Source organism: Prorops nasuta, unplaced genomic scaffold (assembly GCF_024137725.1).
Source record: "Prorops nasuta isolate Cenicafe-Biocafe unplaced genomic scaffold, Cenicafe_Pnas_1.2 PNAS00017, whole genome shotgun sequence".
NCBI classification, from domain to species: Eukaryota; Metazoa; Arthropoda; class Insecta; order Hymenoptera; family Bethylidae; genus Prorops; species Prorops nasuta.
The window spans coordinates 2,906,726-2,919,910 of record NW_027116814.1 but is presented as its reverse complement, the minus strand read 5'-3'; the positions used below and the strand labels follow the sequence as shown (position 1 = coordinate 2,919,910).

The window sequence follows — 13,185 nt, the reverse complement described above, 5'->3', positions numbered from 1 at the left end:
TAAAAATATTTCTTTGGGAGGCACTAACCACCCAGATAACATTTTGTGTGCAGATTGGCAGCAGATTGCTAACAAAAGTGCTCAAATGTTGTTGTCAGATTGCCATCAAGTATAGAAACATTTGACTTGGTATTTGCCGTCAGAACCAGCACATACTAGTCTTCTAGCAGAATGGCGCCAAAAACAAAACGGAATCTGTATACATAACCTGAGCGCAGATTTATAGCAGATTTGCGACAGAGTCTGCAGTACAGGCTCTGACAGCAGATTCAAAACAAAAACAAAGCAGGATTTGTTACTCTATGTACGCTCTTTAAAATGTTACCCAATAAAACCAAAAATGTTGAATCAACGTAATTTCTTAACGCGTTATCTATAGTTGAAACAACGTGCCCTATGTCGCCAAAATCCACGTTTCTATCAACGGTTGATTTAACGTTTACACAACGGTTAATTTAACGTTTCTGTCCGCTTGAAAAAATTTTAGGATGAATAAATTGAATCGCGTGAATAATTTAACACTTAAATTTGCATTAAAATCACAAAATATTATAAGTTATCATTATACAATCAATTTTTACTAAAAAAAAAAAGAAAAAATATTAGGAGATGGCTGGACGCGAACCTGCGTGCAGCAGGTTTTTCCTCCTACACGTAATCTATATGAATTAATTGTCTTTATATTGATTTCTATCAATCATCGAATCTTACACACTATAATAATCTGCATCCTAGAAGCACAGCGGACGATCCTTCGAGTCTCCTTTCTCCTGGAATTGGCTACAAATCGTAAAATAGCTGAAAGAATTTCTAACATGGCGCGCACCTTAACCACTAAGCTACGTTAGCATATGATATATCGTTACAATTTTGATGAATATGCAACTGTTATTGAAAATCACCTTACATTATTTTTTATTTCGAATTAAATCCTAAAAATCTTTGTTGTTAAATATTTTTATAAATTACAATTTTTTAATCATTTGAATAAATATTACTAAAAACAATATTTGAACTGTTTCCTTGACATAATTTCAGTTCACGAAGAAAACGTTGTGCTAACATCATTTAATCGTTGCATCTATAGAAAAAATCAATATTTAAAATACATTAGAAAGATTCCATCAATTCTACCGTTTCATATTAGTTGTGGAGAAAAACGTTGCTTCATCAACGGAAGTTAAACGTTATTTCTCTTGGAGAATACAACGTATGTTTAAAAAATGTTAGAAAGATGCCTTGTTTTCAACCGTTTCGAATTGGTTATGGGTAAATACGTTGTTCCCTCAACGTCAATTAAACGTTATTTCTTCTGGATATTTATCATTATATGTTTAAAAATTTTCAGATATTATAATTAATACAATTTTAAACGATGTACCACCTAGTGGCTTTAATGTTGTTCTAAAAGACGGCGTCATGTTTATCGTTCTGCGCATGCGTCATACGGCGTAAGACATTTAAATCAAGTACGCAGAGTCTGCTGTGTTTCTGCTGCAAATCTGCTGCAGGCTCTGCCGCAGAGTCTACTGCGTTCCTGCTGTAAATCTGCTGCAGGTTCACTTGCGTTTCTGCTACAAATGTACTGCAGGTTCTGCCGCATAAAGCGATATCATATTGTTGTTAATCTGTTAGCAGAAACTGACAAGTCAGGTTCTGTTTCAAATATGGTGTCATTTTGCTGACTAGATTTTGTAGCAGAATTTCGTTTAGTTTTGCACAATCGGATAAGGCTATCTGGGCAGTAAATGAGAGAGAGAGGGAGAGAGAGAGGGGTAATTGCAGATTTATATGCTTTTAATAATGGTAACAACAGCAGGCTTTCAGACAATCTAACAAAATCAGTAATAGAAATTCGGAGAAATAAATTCTGTTCAACGTATAAAAAACTCATTTAAAGGACTGTACTTCGATCAATAGGGGTCAGCACTTTTCCACATCACGCTGTCTAGTCCAGTCTAGTCTACCTGGTCTACCACCGAGTCTTCAGCAATGAACCTATAGCAATAAAGCGAGGAAAATCAAGATTGTACTACACTGGCCATGTTCCAGAATTCACTGCCAGTTTAGATCCTATAATTTTATTTAATAGAAGTATGATTTTAAAAAGAATTACTCAACAGTTCTGCAACTGTTGTCTCTACTGAATGCAACCATTGAAAGAAGACAGAAGGATATTTGCAGTAGTAGTTACATACTGGGCAGTATGTATTGGCAGTGAATTCTGGAACACGGCTACTATAGCTGAACTGCTGAACAACACATTTGATGAGAGCCGCTGAAAATCCAACCCGCTACAAAATGCAGCAATCGCTGAGGCAGCGGTTATGCGTTTGTAAACAGCCATTAACGGGAATCCGTATACCGACATTACAGAGCGAAAACTATTTCGTATGCAGCGTCGTTATTTGTTGACGGATTGTAAAGTTATTAAAGGTTTTTGGAAATGCCAGAAGCTTATCTACTAAGTTACATTAGGAAAATTAACAAAAAATGATAAAAAATTTTTGTTTAAATAAATATATTAACATTATTGAGAAACAACAATTAAATCGCAAAATTCCCCAACGTACTTTACTAGATAATGTTCATACGTTTCCAAAAAGTCCACATAAATGCAAATCCGTCAAGAAATGACGATGCTGCATGCGAAATAAATAATGGAAGAATTTCGTGTTCAGTGAGTTTGCTTCACGCAGTAACCACATGGTGGCGTCGACCAGCGTACTACACTACGAGAAATCCCCAATTTGATAGGTGTTGACGTCATCGATTTTAGTTCCTTCTTCTTGCTTGTCCTGTTATAGATGACGCTAAAGTCAGTGGTACCACAAACAACATGGAGTTTGCAGGCCCTGTATTAAATTATCATCGAAAAAGAATAAATACTGATAATGGTAAATTATTAAAAAATGATCATTTTTTAGTAGAGGCTAAATAACTACTAGATTTAGTTCTTATACTAACAAATACTAATTGTAAATATTATAACAACTATTTCACTTAACCTCAATCAAGATTTCACATAATGTAAATATTAATGGAGCTCAGTTTACTCTCTAAAACTGTTTTATTGTAATAAAATGTCTTCGCTTTATACTTATTTATGATGAACAATTGATTTTATTTACAGTTTTACTGTTTAGCTAGTGAAAATTAGACTTTGTTTCTCAAATTCTCTGCTACAAATATAGTTATTTTTCATTAAAGGTGAAGGGGTTTTAGAAAAAATTGCTAGATATTATGTTACACTTGAGGAAGAAAGTGACGACTCAAGTAAATTGGATGACGATGCAGAGTCAGTGCACAGTTGGCAAGATAAAGAAACTGGTAATATATAATAGAAAAAAATATATTTATTATCTAATATGTTAATTTAATATAAATAGATTATGATTTTATTTCATTATCACTGCTTTTAAATTATTTGATTATTGAAATTTGTAGAGTATGTCCGAGATACCTCTGATTCTTCATCACATACTCCTGTATCTGATAGTGACAGTGATTTAGTTGAAATTGAGTATGAAGCAGCTTCCTTATCAGAAAGAGAAGATCCTTTTCCAGATGGATCTACTTCAGAACCAGAAGTAAATAATTTTCTTTTCCACTTAATAAAATAATTATTACCTATATGAGAGTATAAAAGCTTGAATAAATTTATTGAAAAATTAATAGCTATAAATGAGTATTAAAACTTTCAGGAAATAATAATGGATGTGATAGAAATGGAAATGATTTGTGATTCTGATCTTAATTTGGCTGATGATAGTAATGATTCAATAACATCTGTTGATAGTGAAATTGGGAGGGCAGATTATTGGACATGTGTTATATGCAAGACAAACAAAAAAAATTCACTCTTTCGATACTGTGAAAAGTGTTATCAGGTAAAATTGTTACTATTTGAAATTATAAGTAGCAAATATCCTCTTATTTCTTTGATAGCTTAATTCCACACTTAATATAGATTAGGAAGAACTTTTTTCCTCCTCGTCCAAAGGGGAAAAGAAGACGTCTCTTAGAAAAATCTTTTAACAAAAGTATACATAATGAAAAAATTCAAGAACTGATTGACATAGATTCTGGTTTGACCTTAAGTCAAGGAAGTGAATCTTCTGCAACATTGTTGAATTTTTGTGCAGATCCAAGTAACGTAGATAATACAACTTCAAAGATTTTGCCAGCTCCCAATGAAAATACACCTTCATGCTCTACCAATGACAAGTGTGAACTTCCTCAAATTATGCAAAAAAATTCATGCTTGGAGTCTTCTAATAAAGAATCAAAGGAGCATTTTCATGTAAATAAACAAATTTGTACAAAGTTGAACAGTGAAACTGATAGGAAGAAAGATTTAAACTCTAGTAATGAGTCAAGTTTGTGTCTTATTTGTACTCTAAACCCTAAAAATGGAGCTTTTGTACATGGCAATATTATTCACATTTGTTGCTGTTATCACTGTGCAGTAAAAATTTGGAGAAAAAACAGTTATTGCCCAATATGTAATCGAAAAATTACAAAAGTATTGAAAGCTTTCTATAGTTAAAAAATTTAAATTTATGAATTTGGTAACGATGCATTTTTATAGATTCAAATATATGAAGATATAGTACACATAAAAATTATGATTTACAGGAAAAATGGTTAAATAATTATTTTGCAAAATGCTTAATTTTGTGAAGCTGTTATAAAAAGTATGTATATAAGGTTGACTGATTGTATAATTAATAAATTGTTTAATATAATTTGTAGCTTGTTATATTTTTTATATTATGATTAATCTTTACATGGATCCTTTGTTAAGAAATTAAAACTGAAAGTGTGTGAGTTTCATTCCTTTCTATGAATTGGACATAACTAAATTAATAATAAATAAATTTCCAAATATATTTCTAAATAAATTATAAGTCAATTACAATTTACATCTAAGAGAGAGAGAGTTCAGTCACGTCAGGATAATCGAACTGTAAAGATCAGAACTTATTTTCGAATATATGTATACAATTACTACTAAAGCTAGCTTTAGTTTCCTCTTAATTTGAGAATAGACTATTCTATGCTAGAGTCAGCTAGAGATTAAAATAGCATATTCAGGGCTCACAAAGTTCACTTGAAACTGGAGTGTGGGTGAAATCACTGGCGAATGGCGATGATGGAGATGATCGCACATCTAACTGTAGAGTACTTTTGGTTATGTCTATCTCATGTCAGAATTTCTTTGCACATTACCCGCCAAACTTTATCTATTTATGTGTAGAAAATAACTGGGAAAATGGAAGAAACTTTCTGAACCCAGTAGCATAAAATGATCAAAATACAAAAATAAGACTGGAGTTTCGAAAGAGCTTTGATATATTGAAAAATCTAACCCATTTCGTCAAGCACTTGAATTTTAAATAAAAAAATACATTGATTTTAAAAATCTTTTAGGATGATTAATTATAGTATAAAACATATACAGTAAAATTGTTTGAGAAATTAATTCTAGTAGGAAATTTAATTTCATTAAATATAATATGTCACAAAATTTGGAAAAAGTAAAAATTTACTGTGCTCTTCTCGTCTACTAAACCGCTTTATATATTTCTAGTACAGAGCAACAACAAGTATACAAATATTGCTTTTACTTAAATTTTACAAAACATTTTTTCGGCAGAGAAATGAATTTTCTATTAGAATCATTATTTTATGATTCTTTTGCCTCGAGTATTTCTGAAGAATTTGGAACTATAATTAACATTCCTAATGTTCTTTAAAATCTATACAATTGTCCATTTAAAATTGAATTGCAGGCGAAACGGGTTAGAGTTGGCTGACAAATTAATGCTTTTGGGATTTTCTTTATAAATAAAACTTTTGAAAAGTGAAAGTTATAAAATTTCGATATGATTAATGGACATTCCACCGTGATTGTATTTTAATATTTTTACTAGTTTCAAATGGTTTAACACACATTAACAAATGTGATCAAAAGAATGTTATAGAAAACTTTTAGGTATGTATAACTCGAAAATATTTAGCTACAGGAGTTCTAAATTATAATACCAGAAGTTTAGCTTTTCAAACTAATATAATTCCAATAAAATTATCAACTTTTCAGACAAACAAAAACAAAACAACGCATTTAACAAAATTCCCATTGTTATATACCTTTTTTTCTGTATAAATATTTAAAAGCTGCTACTATTAAATGTTATATACCGAAGATTCTGTTAAATTGGGAAATTACACACTACACCACATTTTAAAGTTGACGAATATCTCTCGATTACAGCCAGGCGCGACGAGCTATAATTGTCAGTGGATTTTTATAGAATGTATAGAGAGTAAACATGCATAATAAAATAAATTACACAGAAACGTGTTAGATTTTTAGCACTTTATTACAATTCTGTACAAAGTGTAAATTTTATGGAAACCTTCAAGAAGATGGAATTACCATTTTTCAGCTGGAGCACCTCCCCAGTTTTGAGTAGTTGCAGCTGGAGCGCTTGCGGACCAGTCTTCGTTAGTCTAAAAATAAATATTTTCTTAAATCGTTCAGTACTTTAAGTTGAGAAATGAAATATTTGATTTATAAAACATTTACCTGAGCAGACCAGTCAGTGTTGGGTGGGAAAGTAGCTGCTGCAGGTACAGCTGTAGGCATTGTAATTGGTGCTGGAGCAGCAACATCATCTGCCCAACTCTCTGTAACAGTAGCAGTGGCATCTGCTTCATTTCCCCAGCTAGATTCTGGAGCAGCAACAGGCTCAACTGGTCCCGTAAATTCTTTAACTGGAGCAATTTCCTTTACAGCTTGTTCTTCCTTCTCAGCCTATCAAACAGAGTAATTATATATTATTTCGCGCAAATACTAGAGACTTATCAATTCCCTGAAATTAAAATTATATCAGCAAAGATTAAGCCAATTTAAATCAACAGATAATATTTCTGTATACATTTATCATCATAGAAAATAAAGCTATAAATATATACCATGAAAATTTAAACCACGACACTGAAGGGATAATGTGTAGCCGCGCAAATATAAATAAAATGATCTGAACATCACAAAAATTAACGATAATTAGCGTTTATGATTCGCATCTGTGCTACTTTACATTTTCATTTCATGGTCACTGTGTTGACATGCATTTTCCTTTTAAGCAGTATATTTCTGACAAAGTATTGAACTTACAATATTAAAGAAAATACTTACTTCTTCTGGGTCTCTCTGGAAGAATAAATCAACTACAACTTCCCACTTTGTTTCCCTAGGAATAGATCCCCTCAAACGAAGGACTTCCCTAGCCAAAAGCCACCACATAAGACCAACGCTGTGTGCACCCTTGTTGTTGCATGGGATGGCAACATCAACAAAACGAAGAGGTGAGTCAGTATTGCAGAAAGCAATAACTGGAATGTTGACATAGCTAGCTTCTGTAATTGGCTGATGATCGTTAGCTGGATCAGTAACAATGAGTAACCTGGGCTCTCGGAAGGCAGCCTAAAATGATGTCTAGTTGTCTTATACAAATCCAGGAAATGTAAAGTAAATTTTTTACAATGCTATATCAGAAAAGATTAAGCCATAAAAAAATCAACAGATATTTATTCAGTTATAGATATCATCAAAATCAGCTGAAAAAATAAAAAAGAAGTTATATGTTTATAACTTAGCATTAAACACCTGAATTTGATTGGTAAATGCTCCAGGAGTGAACCGTCCAGCAATGGGCGTTGCTCCGGTATGGGCAGCAAATTTAAGGACAGCACGCTGACCTGCTGAGCGGAAGCTGATGACAAATACTTCACTCGGATGTTCAATTGCAACAATTGCACGTGCAGCAAGGAGCAGCTTCTCCCAGGTGTGACGAAGGTTTATAATATTAACACCTTCAAATTTGCCTCAGTTAATGTAACGAAATAAATTTTTTTTAGGAATCAGCTTACCGTCTACTCTTTTCTTGTAAACATATTGCTCCATTTGGAAGTTAACATTATCAGCACCTATGTGAGTGCTTGCAGCCAACATTTTAGTGACATCATCTTCTTTAAGGGCCAATACGTCTAAACCTCCCGACATCTTGACGTTGTAATTGAGTTACGAGACAACCTATAGATGAGAAAGAATAAAATAAACACATGGTAACATAGCCTTAAAACCAAATTGCCGAATACCTAATTTTTTGTTTTTAATTGAAAATATTCTATAAATTATTAGCAATAGAGAACTAGTTTTATAATAAGTATTATACATTATGAACATTATTGTCATTTTCTTATTATACTTTCAAAAAGTATTGATCAGGAATAGCCACGTGTTTCGGCGTCTTTTAAATATAATATATTGAAACTCTAATAGAAGTTTCTATATCTAATTTTTATTTTTTGTAGCAAGTAAGATTGACATATGCTAAAAACATATAGTTTTCAAAAAAGAAAACACGCAATTTCTTTTAAATAACAATGATTATAAGTTGAATCTTACGTTGTACAATGCCACAAGGAGAATTCCAATAGGAAAGGAAGTGCACATGCTTGGATGGAATTTACATCAGCTTTGATGTTGATGAAATTCATTACTGCTAAAACATATTTTATTATATTACAATTTGAATATACCCTACATACTAAAATATATTTATAATAAAATAATCTATAAATATTCTAAAGCTTCTTTTTACTTTTCATTGTTAATTTATATAATATATCGTATATAAATTATAAAGCGGAAGTAGTAGTTAAGTTGGTAGGGCAAATTGCACAAAATTTAAATTTTCTCCAAAAACTAATGTGATAGCTTCTTAAAACTAAATTTAAGTAACCTAATGAAAAATATTATAAATATATGTATTGTATGTTTTAGACATTGCTGTTGATATGATAACAAAGTATTATTGAAATTACTTTGTTTTTTTTGTTTTAATTGTAAAAAATTTTTATTTTATAATTTAACAAATTATTGTAAATGAGTAGAAAAAATTTGAAAATTTAACTATTGTATTTATATAATAATTCTATAATTTTAAAATATAGAGTAATTCAATTAATTTCCTTTAAACTTTTATACATCATAACATTGCAACCTAACCTAAAATTATGTGATTATACACGTTCTGTTTAAGCATTTACAAGCATAAACGTTTACGTAAAATGATATGAAAAATGTACCCAGCAAATCATAAGACTATTTTTGTGTTAGACCATACACCTTATTTTGCTATTTCAACGGAAAGTCCATTAGAATTTGATTTTTTAAAAAGTAGGGGCCAAAATTTAATTCCCCTTGCTCCAGTTTGTAAGTCATTATGGACAACCAGTGTAGAAGCATCCTTAGAATATTGTAGAATAGTTTGGGATCTTTTTCCTACTGGAAAACTGGTAAATTGTTTATTACAAATATGTTAATATTTATAATAATTTCTGCTAACAATACTTTCATATTTTGACAGATTAGATTTGTGGTGACTGATCGTGCTGCTTATGTATTAAACTCATGGAGCCCCTTGCAACAGAATTTAAATCATGTAATCAGTTTTGTTTCTATCCTTACTGGGGACTGGTGTCATAAGCCTTGATTAAGCTGGATTAAATTAATCATACTACATTCTATGTAATATCTAGTAAAGCATCATTAACTTAATCAAGGCTTGAGACATCAGACCTAAGAGACATATATTTAATCTATAATTGGTTGTATATTGTTACTAGATAATGAATGGTACTGCTATTCTTGGAGTACCAAGAAAGAATCAAGAGCCTGGAGAAGATAATTCTGTTATACATGGATTAAGAGTTGCTATAGAAACTCTGAATGAATGCTCAGAAATTCAACATGAAAAAAGAACAGCATTAAATAATAGCAATAAGCTTATAAATAGAGGAAGAGTGATATGTATTACTAGTGCTCGAGATAATAGTAACATGAAAAATTTAGAAAATATTTTTTTAAATGAATTAGCTCAAGAGAATAAAGCTGCACTTGCCTCGGACCAGTAAGTATTTATTTATACAGAGTATGGACAAATACTGAAAACCTATTATTCTTTTAGTTTGATACCAATTGATCATTGCCATTTAGTGATTTTAAATATATGTCCGAATAATATAGAATCCCAAGTTACTAGTCAAGGTCCAAGAGATGTAAGTATTATAGTAAGATATGAGCTTTTTTAAAACAGAAAATCATTTTATTTACTTTTTAGGTATCCCCATTGCTGACTGTTGAAATACATTCTTTAAAAGCTCCAGCATTACACTCAAAGTTATCACATTTAATATTATCACATTATGACTTAGCTAGCACAACGGTTACAGGAATACCAATGAAAGAAGAACAAAATGCTAGTTCTTCTGCCAATTATGATGTTGAAATTTTTCATTCTTCAGCAGCACACTCGGCTATTTTAAAAGGTAAATATTGATAATATTTTTAAAACTGCTTCCTTTAAAACGTTATAAATAATGAATTATTTTTCTTGTAGGAAATCCACAAGATTCAGCTTTAATAAAAACATTTAGAAGATTCGAGGAAGGATCAGAATATGAAACTGTAACTTTGAAATGGTGTACGCCACGGGGTTGTAGTGCTTCGGAAATGCAAAATTGTACAGCAATGCATAGAATTACACCTGTGGACGTTAATAGCCGACCATCTTCTTGCTTAATCAATTTTCTGCTTAATGGCAGATCGGTAATGCTGGAAATGGCACGTAAAAGTGGTGGGAAGACAATATCTCATTTATTGGCAGCCCATGGCGGAGAAATTTTTATACACACTTTGTCTACTGCTAGAAGTGTTTTGGAAGATCCACCGTCAATTAGCGAAGGATGTGGTGGTCGTGTAACGGATTACAGAATAACGGTATTTCTTTAAATTAAAAGAATGCTTAAGTGTTAGTAAAACGTATTGAATTCAATCTGACTTAATATTGTTCTTTATGTTTAGGATTTTGGAACTTTAATGCGAAATAATATGTTGGTTCCTTTAAAACGTTTGCCTAGCAGTGATGGCGAAAGTTCGATTGAAAAAATGAGGTCTAGGCTGGAAAGACATACAAAATATTGGCCTATCACCATTTCTAGTACTTTAATGTTTAACTTAAGACAGGTGATATATATTATACTCATTATGAAATTAATCTAAAAATAGAAGTTAATAATCCTTTTACTTTTCACAGTTGATTGATCCTTTACCTGAGATAATGGTAAAAGAAGAAATATCGATGGATGAAGTTATAAAATGTAAGCAAATCATTTTCAATCTTTTGCAATTGGAGGTGAAACACGAAGCTTTACCATTGCCAAGCCTTGGAGGTGGCCGGGGTGGTAAAAGTGGTGTACGACGTGAGGAGCATTATCGTCTTTTGTGGCAGGAACTAGAAACGTTTCTAAAATGTCATGCTAACAATTCACCAAAACATTTGACTGTGCTTGAATGTCTCCGTGATGTTAAAAGCAAGGATGACAAGGATAAAGTTGAATTGGATCAAGCTATACGTGAACTCGATGGGTAATGATCCTGTTTAAATAACTTTTTATGAATATGCAGTGTTCGATCTGTGCCAGTCAATCCGCAAGTCGTAGATAGAGAAGGAAATTCTAATGCTAAGACTTACATAAAACTTTAGCATATAAATTTTAATTCGTAGGTTTAAAAACTATTAAGGATTACATTTATTCTATAATTAAATGATTCTATTAATTAACGGTTTGTGCCGAACGCCTGATCTATTAGAAGTTTTAATTTGCAGACTAATTGTTCTTAAGAACTTCTTAATCCTGGAATATATATATTTAAAAATTGTATAGAGATTATACTTATAGAATCATTTAATATCTTTGATATGTTTGACTCAAACTGCGGATTTCATATAAACATTCGTATATTTCAGTATCAGTAATAGTTTAAATTTTTACTATTCTTCATAATATTTCAATGCTTTCTCTTTGCAATAGGCTGGGAAAGGACGATGGCGCTTCCAGAGCTAGTGTAATCAGAGCAACAACAGACTCACCAATGTCACCACCATCAACTACATCAGTACCACTTGGAAAGCAGGTAGCAAAAGCTGCGCCTAAAAGTTTATTAGATATTTGGCTGCAGAGGAGTTCACCAAAAGAAAAGAAACCGGACTTTCATGGCAGAATAAACAGCGACGGCCCAAAAGCCAAACTTTATGCAAATTTGAAAGAACCTGGTCGAGAGCCAAGAGAAACCATGATAGATGGATAAAGAAGGTAGACGGTTAATAAAAAACTGTAAATATTAGTCTATAACCAACTTTCATAAAATCGTATATATATATATATATATATATATTAATCTGTAAATTACATTCACCAATTACTGTGAAACCCTTAATGCAGATAATTTCTTATTAAATTGTCTTTATAAAAACTAACTTTACAGATCCATTGAATTTTAAATCAATACAAAAACACGACATAAAACCTATGTCTAAACAGAGGCACAAAAAGAATGGTGAAAATAAGGTTTTATTACATCACTCGTACAATAATAATAGCCTTGAGCAGGAGCACTTCAAGTTATAATAGGATAAGAATGACAAGATTTATATTTGCCTCTACGTCATAACAGAGAAGTATCGCTGCATCTGCGAGTGGACAAATGTGCTTCAAGTTGATAAAGAGTTGTCCAAAGAGACAGAAGGAGAAGAAAGAGCGTTGAAAGGTGGCAGTTGTAAGGAGGAAGAGGGAAAAGAGTGATATGCTTGTGGATGAGAAAGAGAAAGAAGGAGGATAAAGATACAGTTGTAATGAGTGAAGGATAAAGAGAGGCTGCTGTCAGAGGGGGTAATGGAGGAGGCGCACCTGCAGAGTCTGAGGATGCGGAGGAGCGGAGCGGGGAAAAGGGGATGCAGGGGGGGGGGGTCTGGAAAGTGTATCAGTGTTACGTCGAAAGCGATCCCCCGGCCTTCATCCCACGCCGTTTTATAGCCCGACACGTCTGCCGGGTGTCTGAGCAACCGCGATACGTTGACCTCCATTGAAACTATAGTATCTCGGCTGGCAGGACTGACGGACGGACAGCCCCCCGCGACCCGCCGCGGGTGGAATGTGGAATGCCGCCACTAATCGATGGAAGGAAGGAGGAATGAGGAAGGAGGAGGGTATACTGCACATAATATAATGCGAGCACGAGCCGGGAAAAGAGACGGCTGCGTCACGAAAGAG

At 32.6% G+C, this 13,185-nt stretch overlaps 3 protein-coding genes across 3 annotated transcripts; 2 read left to right on the top strand and 1 right to left on the bottom strand.

The window, feature by feature from the left end:
- The first annotated feature begins 2,787 nt into the window (after nt 1–2,787).
- Nucleotides 2,788–4,722, top strand: LOC136779573 (E3 ubiquitin-protein ligase Mdm2-like). The gene is made up of 5 exons (XM_066737215.1): nt 2,788–2,897; nt 3,211–3,330; nt 3,448–3,590; nt 3,705–3,890; nt 3,971–4,722. The coding sequence occupies exons 1-5, from the start codon at nt 2,840–2,842 to the stop codon at nt 4,547–4,549; spliced, it is 1,086 nt and encodes a 361-aa protein (XP_066593312.1). The 5' UTR covers nt 2,788–2,839; the 3' UTR covers nt 4,550–4,722.
- Nucleotides 4,723–6,367: 1,645 nt separating this feature from the next.
- On the bottom strand, nt 6,368–8,564 carry sta (stubarista 40S ribosomal protein SA). Its single transcript, XM_066737026.1, has 6 exons — nt 8,477–8,564; nt 7,939–8,101; nt 7,676–7,881; nt 7,205–7,492; nt 6,593–6,820; nt 6,368–6,516 (listed from the first exon to the last, which is right to left on the bottom strand). The coding sequence occupies exons 2-6, from the start codon at nt 8,069–8,071 to the stop codon at nt 6,439–6,441; spliced, it is 933 nt and encodes a 310-aa protein (XP_066593123.1). The 5' UTR covers nt 8,072–8,101; nt 8,477–8,564; the 3' UTR covers nt 6,368–6,438.
- Nucleotides 8,565–9,107: 543 nt separating this feature from the next.
- Nucleotides 9,108–12,842, top strand: asun (integrator complex subunit 13 asun). The gene is made up of 10 exons (XM_066737003.1): nt 9,108–9,369; nt 9,441–9,515; nt 9,700–9,983; nt 10,041–10,131; nt 10,194–10,401; nt 10,473–10,852; nt 10,937–11,098; nt 11,169–11,500; nt 11,947–12,228; nt 12,401–12,842. The coding sequence occupies exons 1-9, from the start codon at nt 9,154–9,156 to the stop codon at nt 12,221–12,223; spliced, it is 2,025 nt and encodes a 674-aa protein (XP_066593100.1). The 5' UTR covers nt 9,108–9,153; the 3' UTR covers nt 12,224–12,228; nt 12,401–12,842.
- The last annotated feature ends 343 nt before the right edge of the window (nt 12,843–13,185 follow it).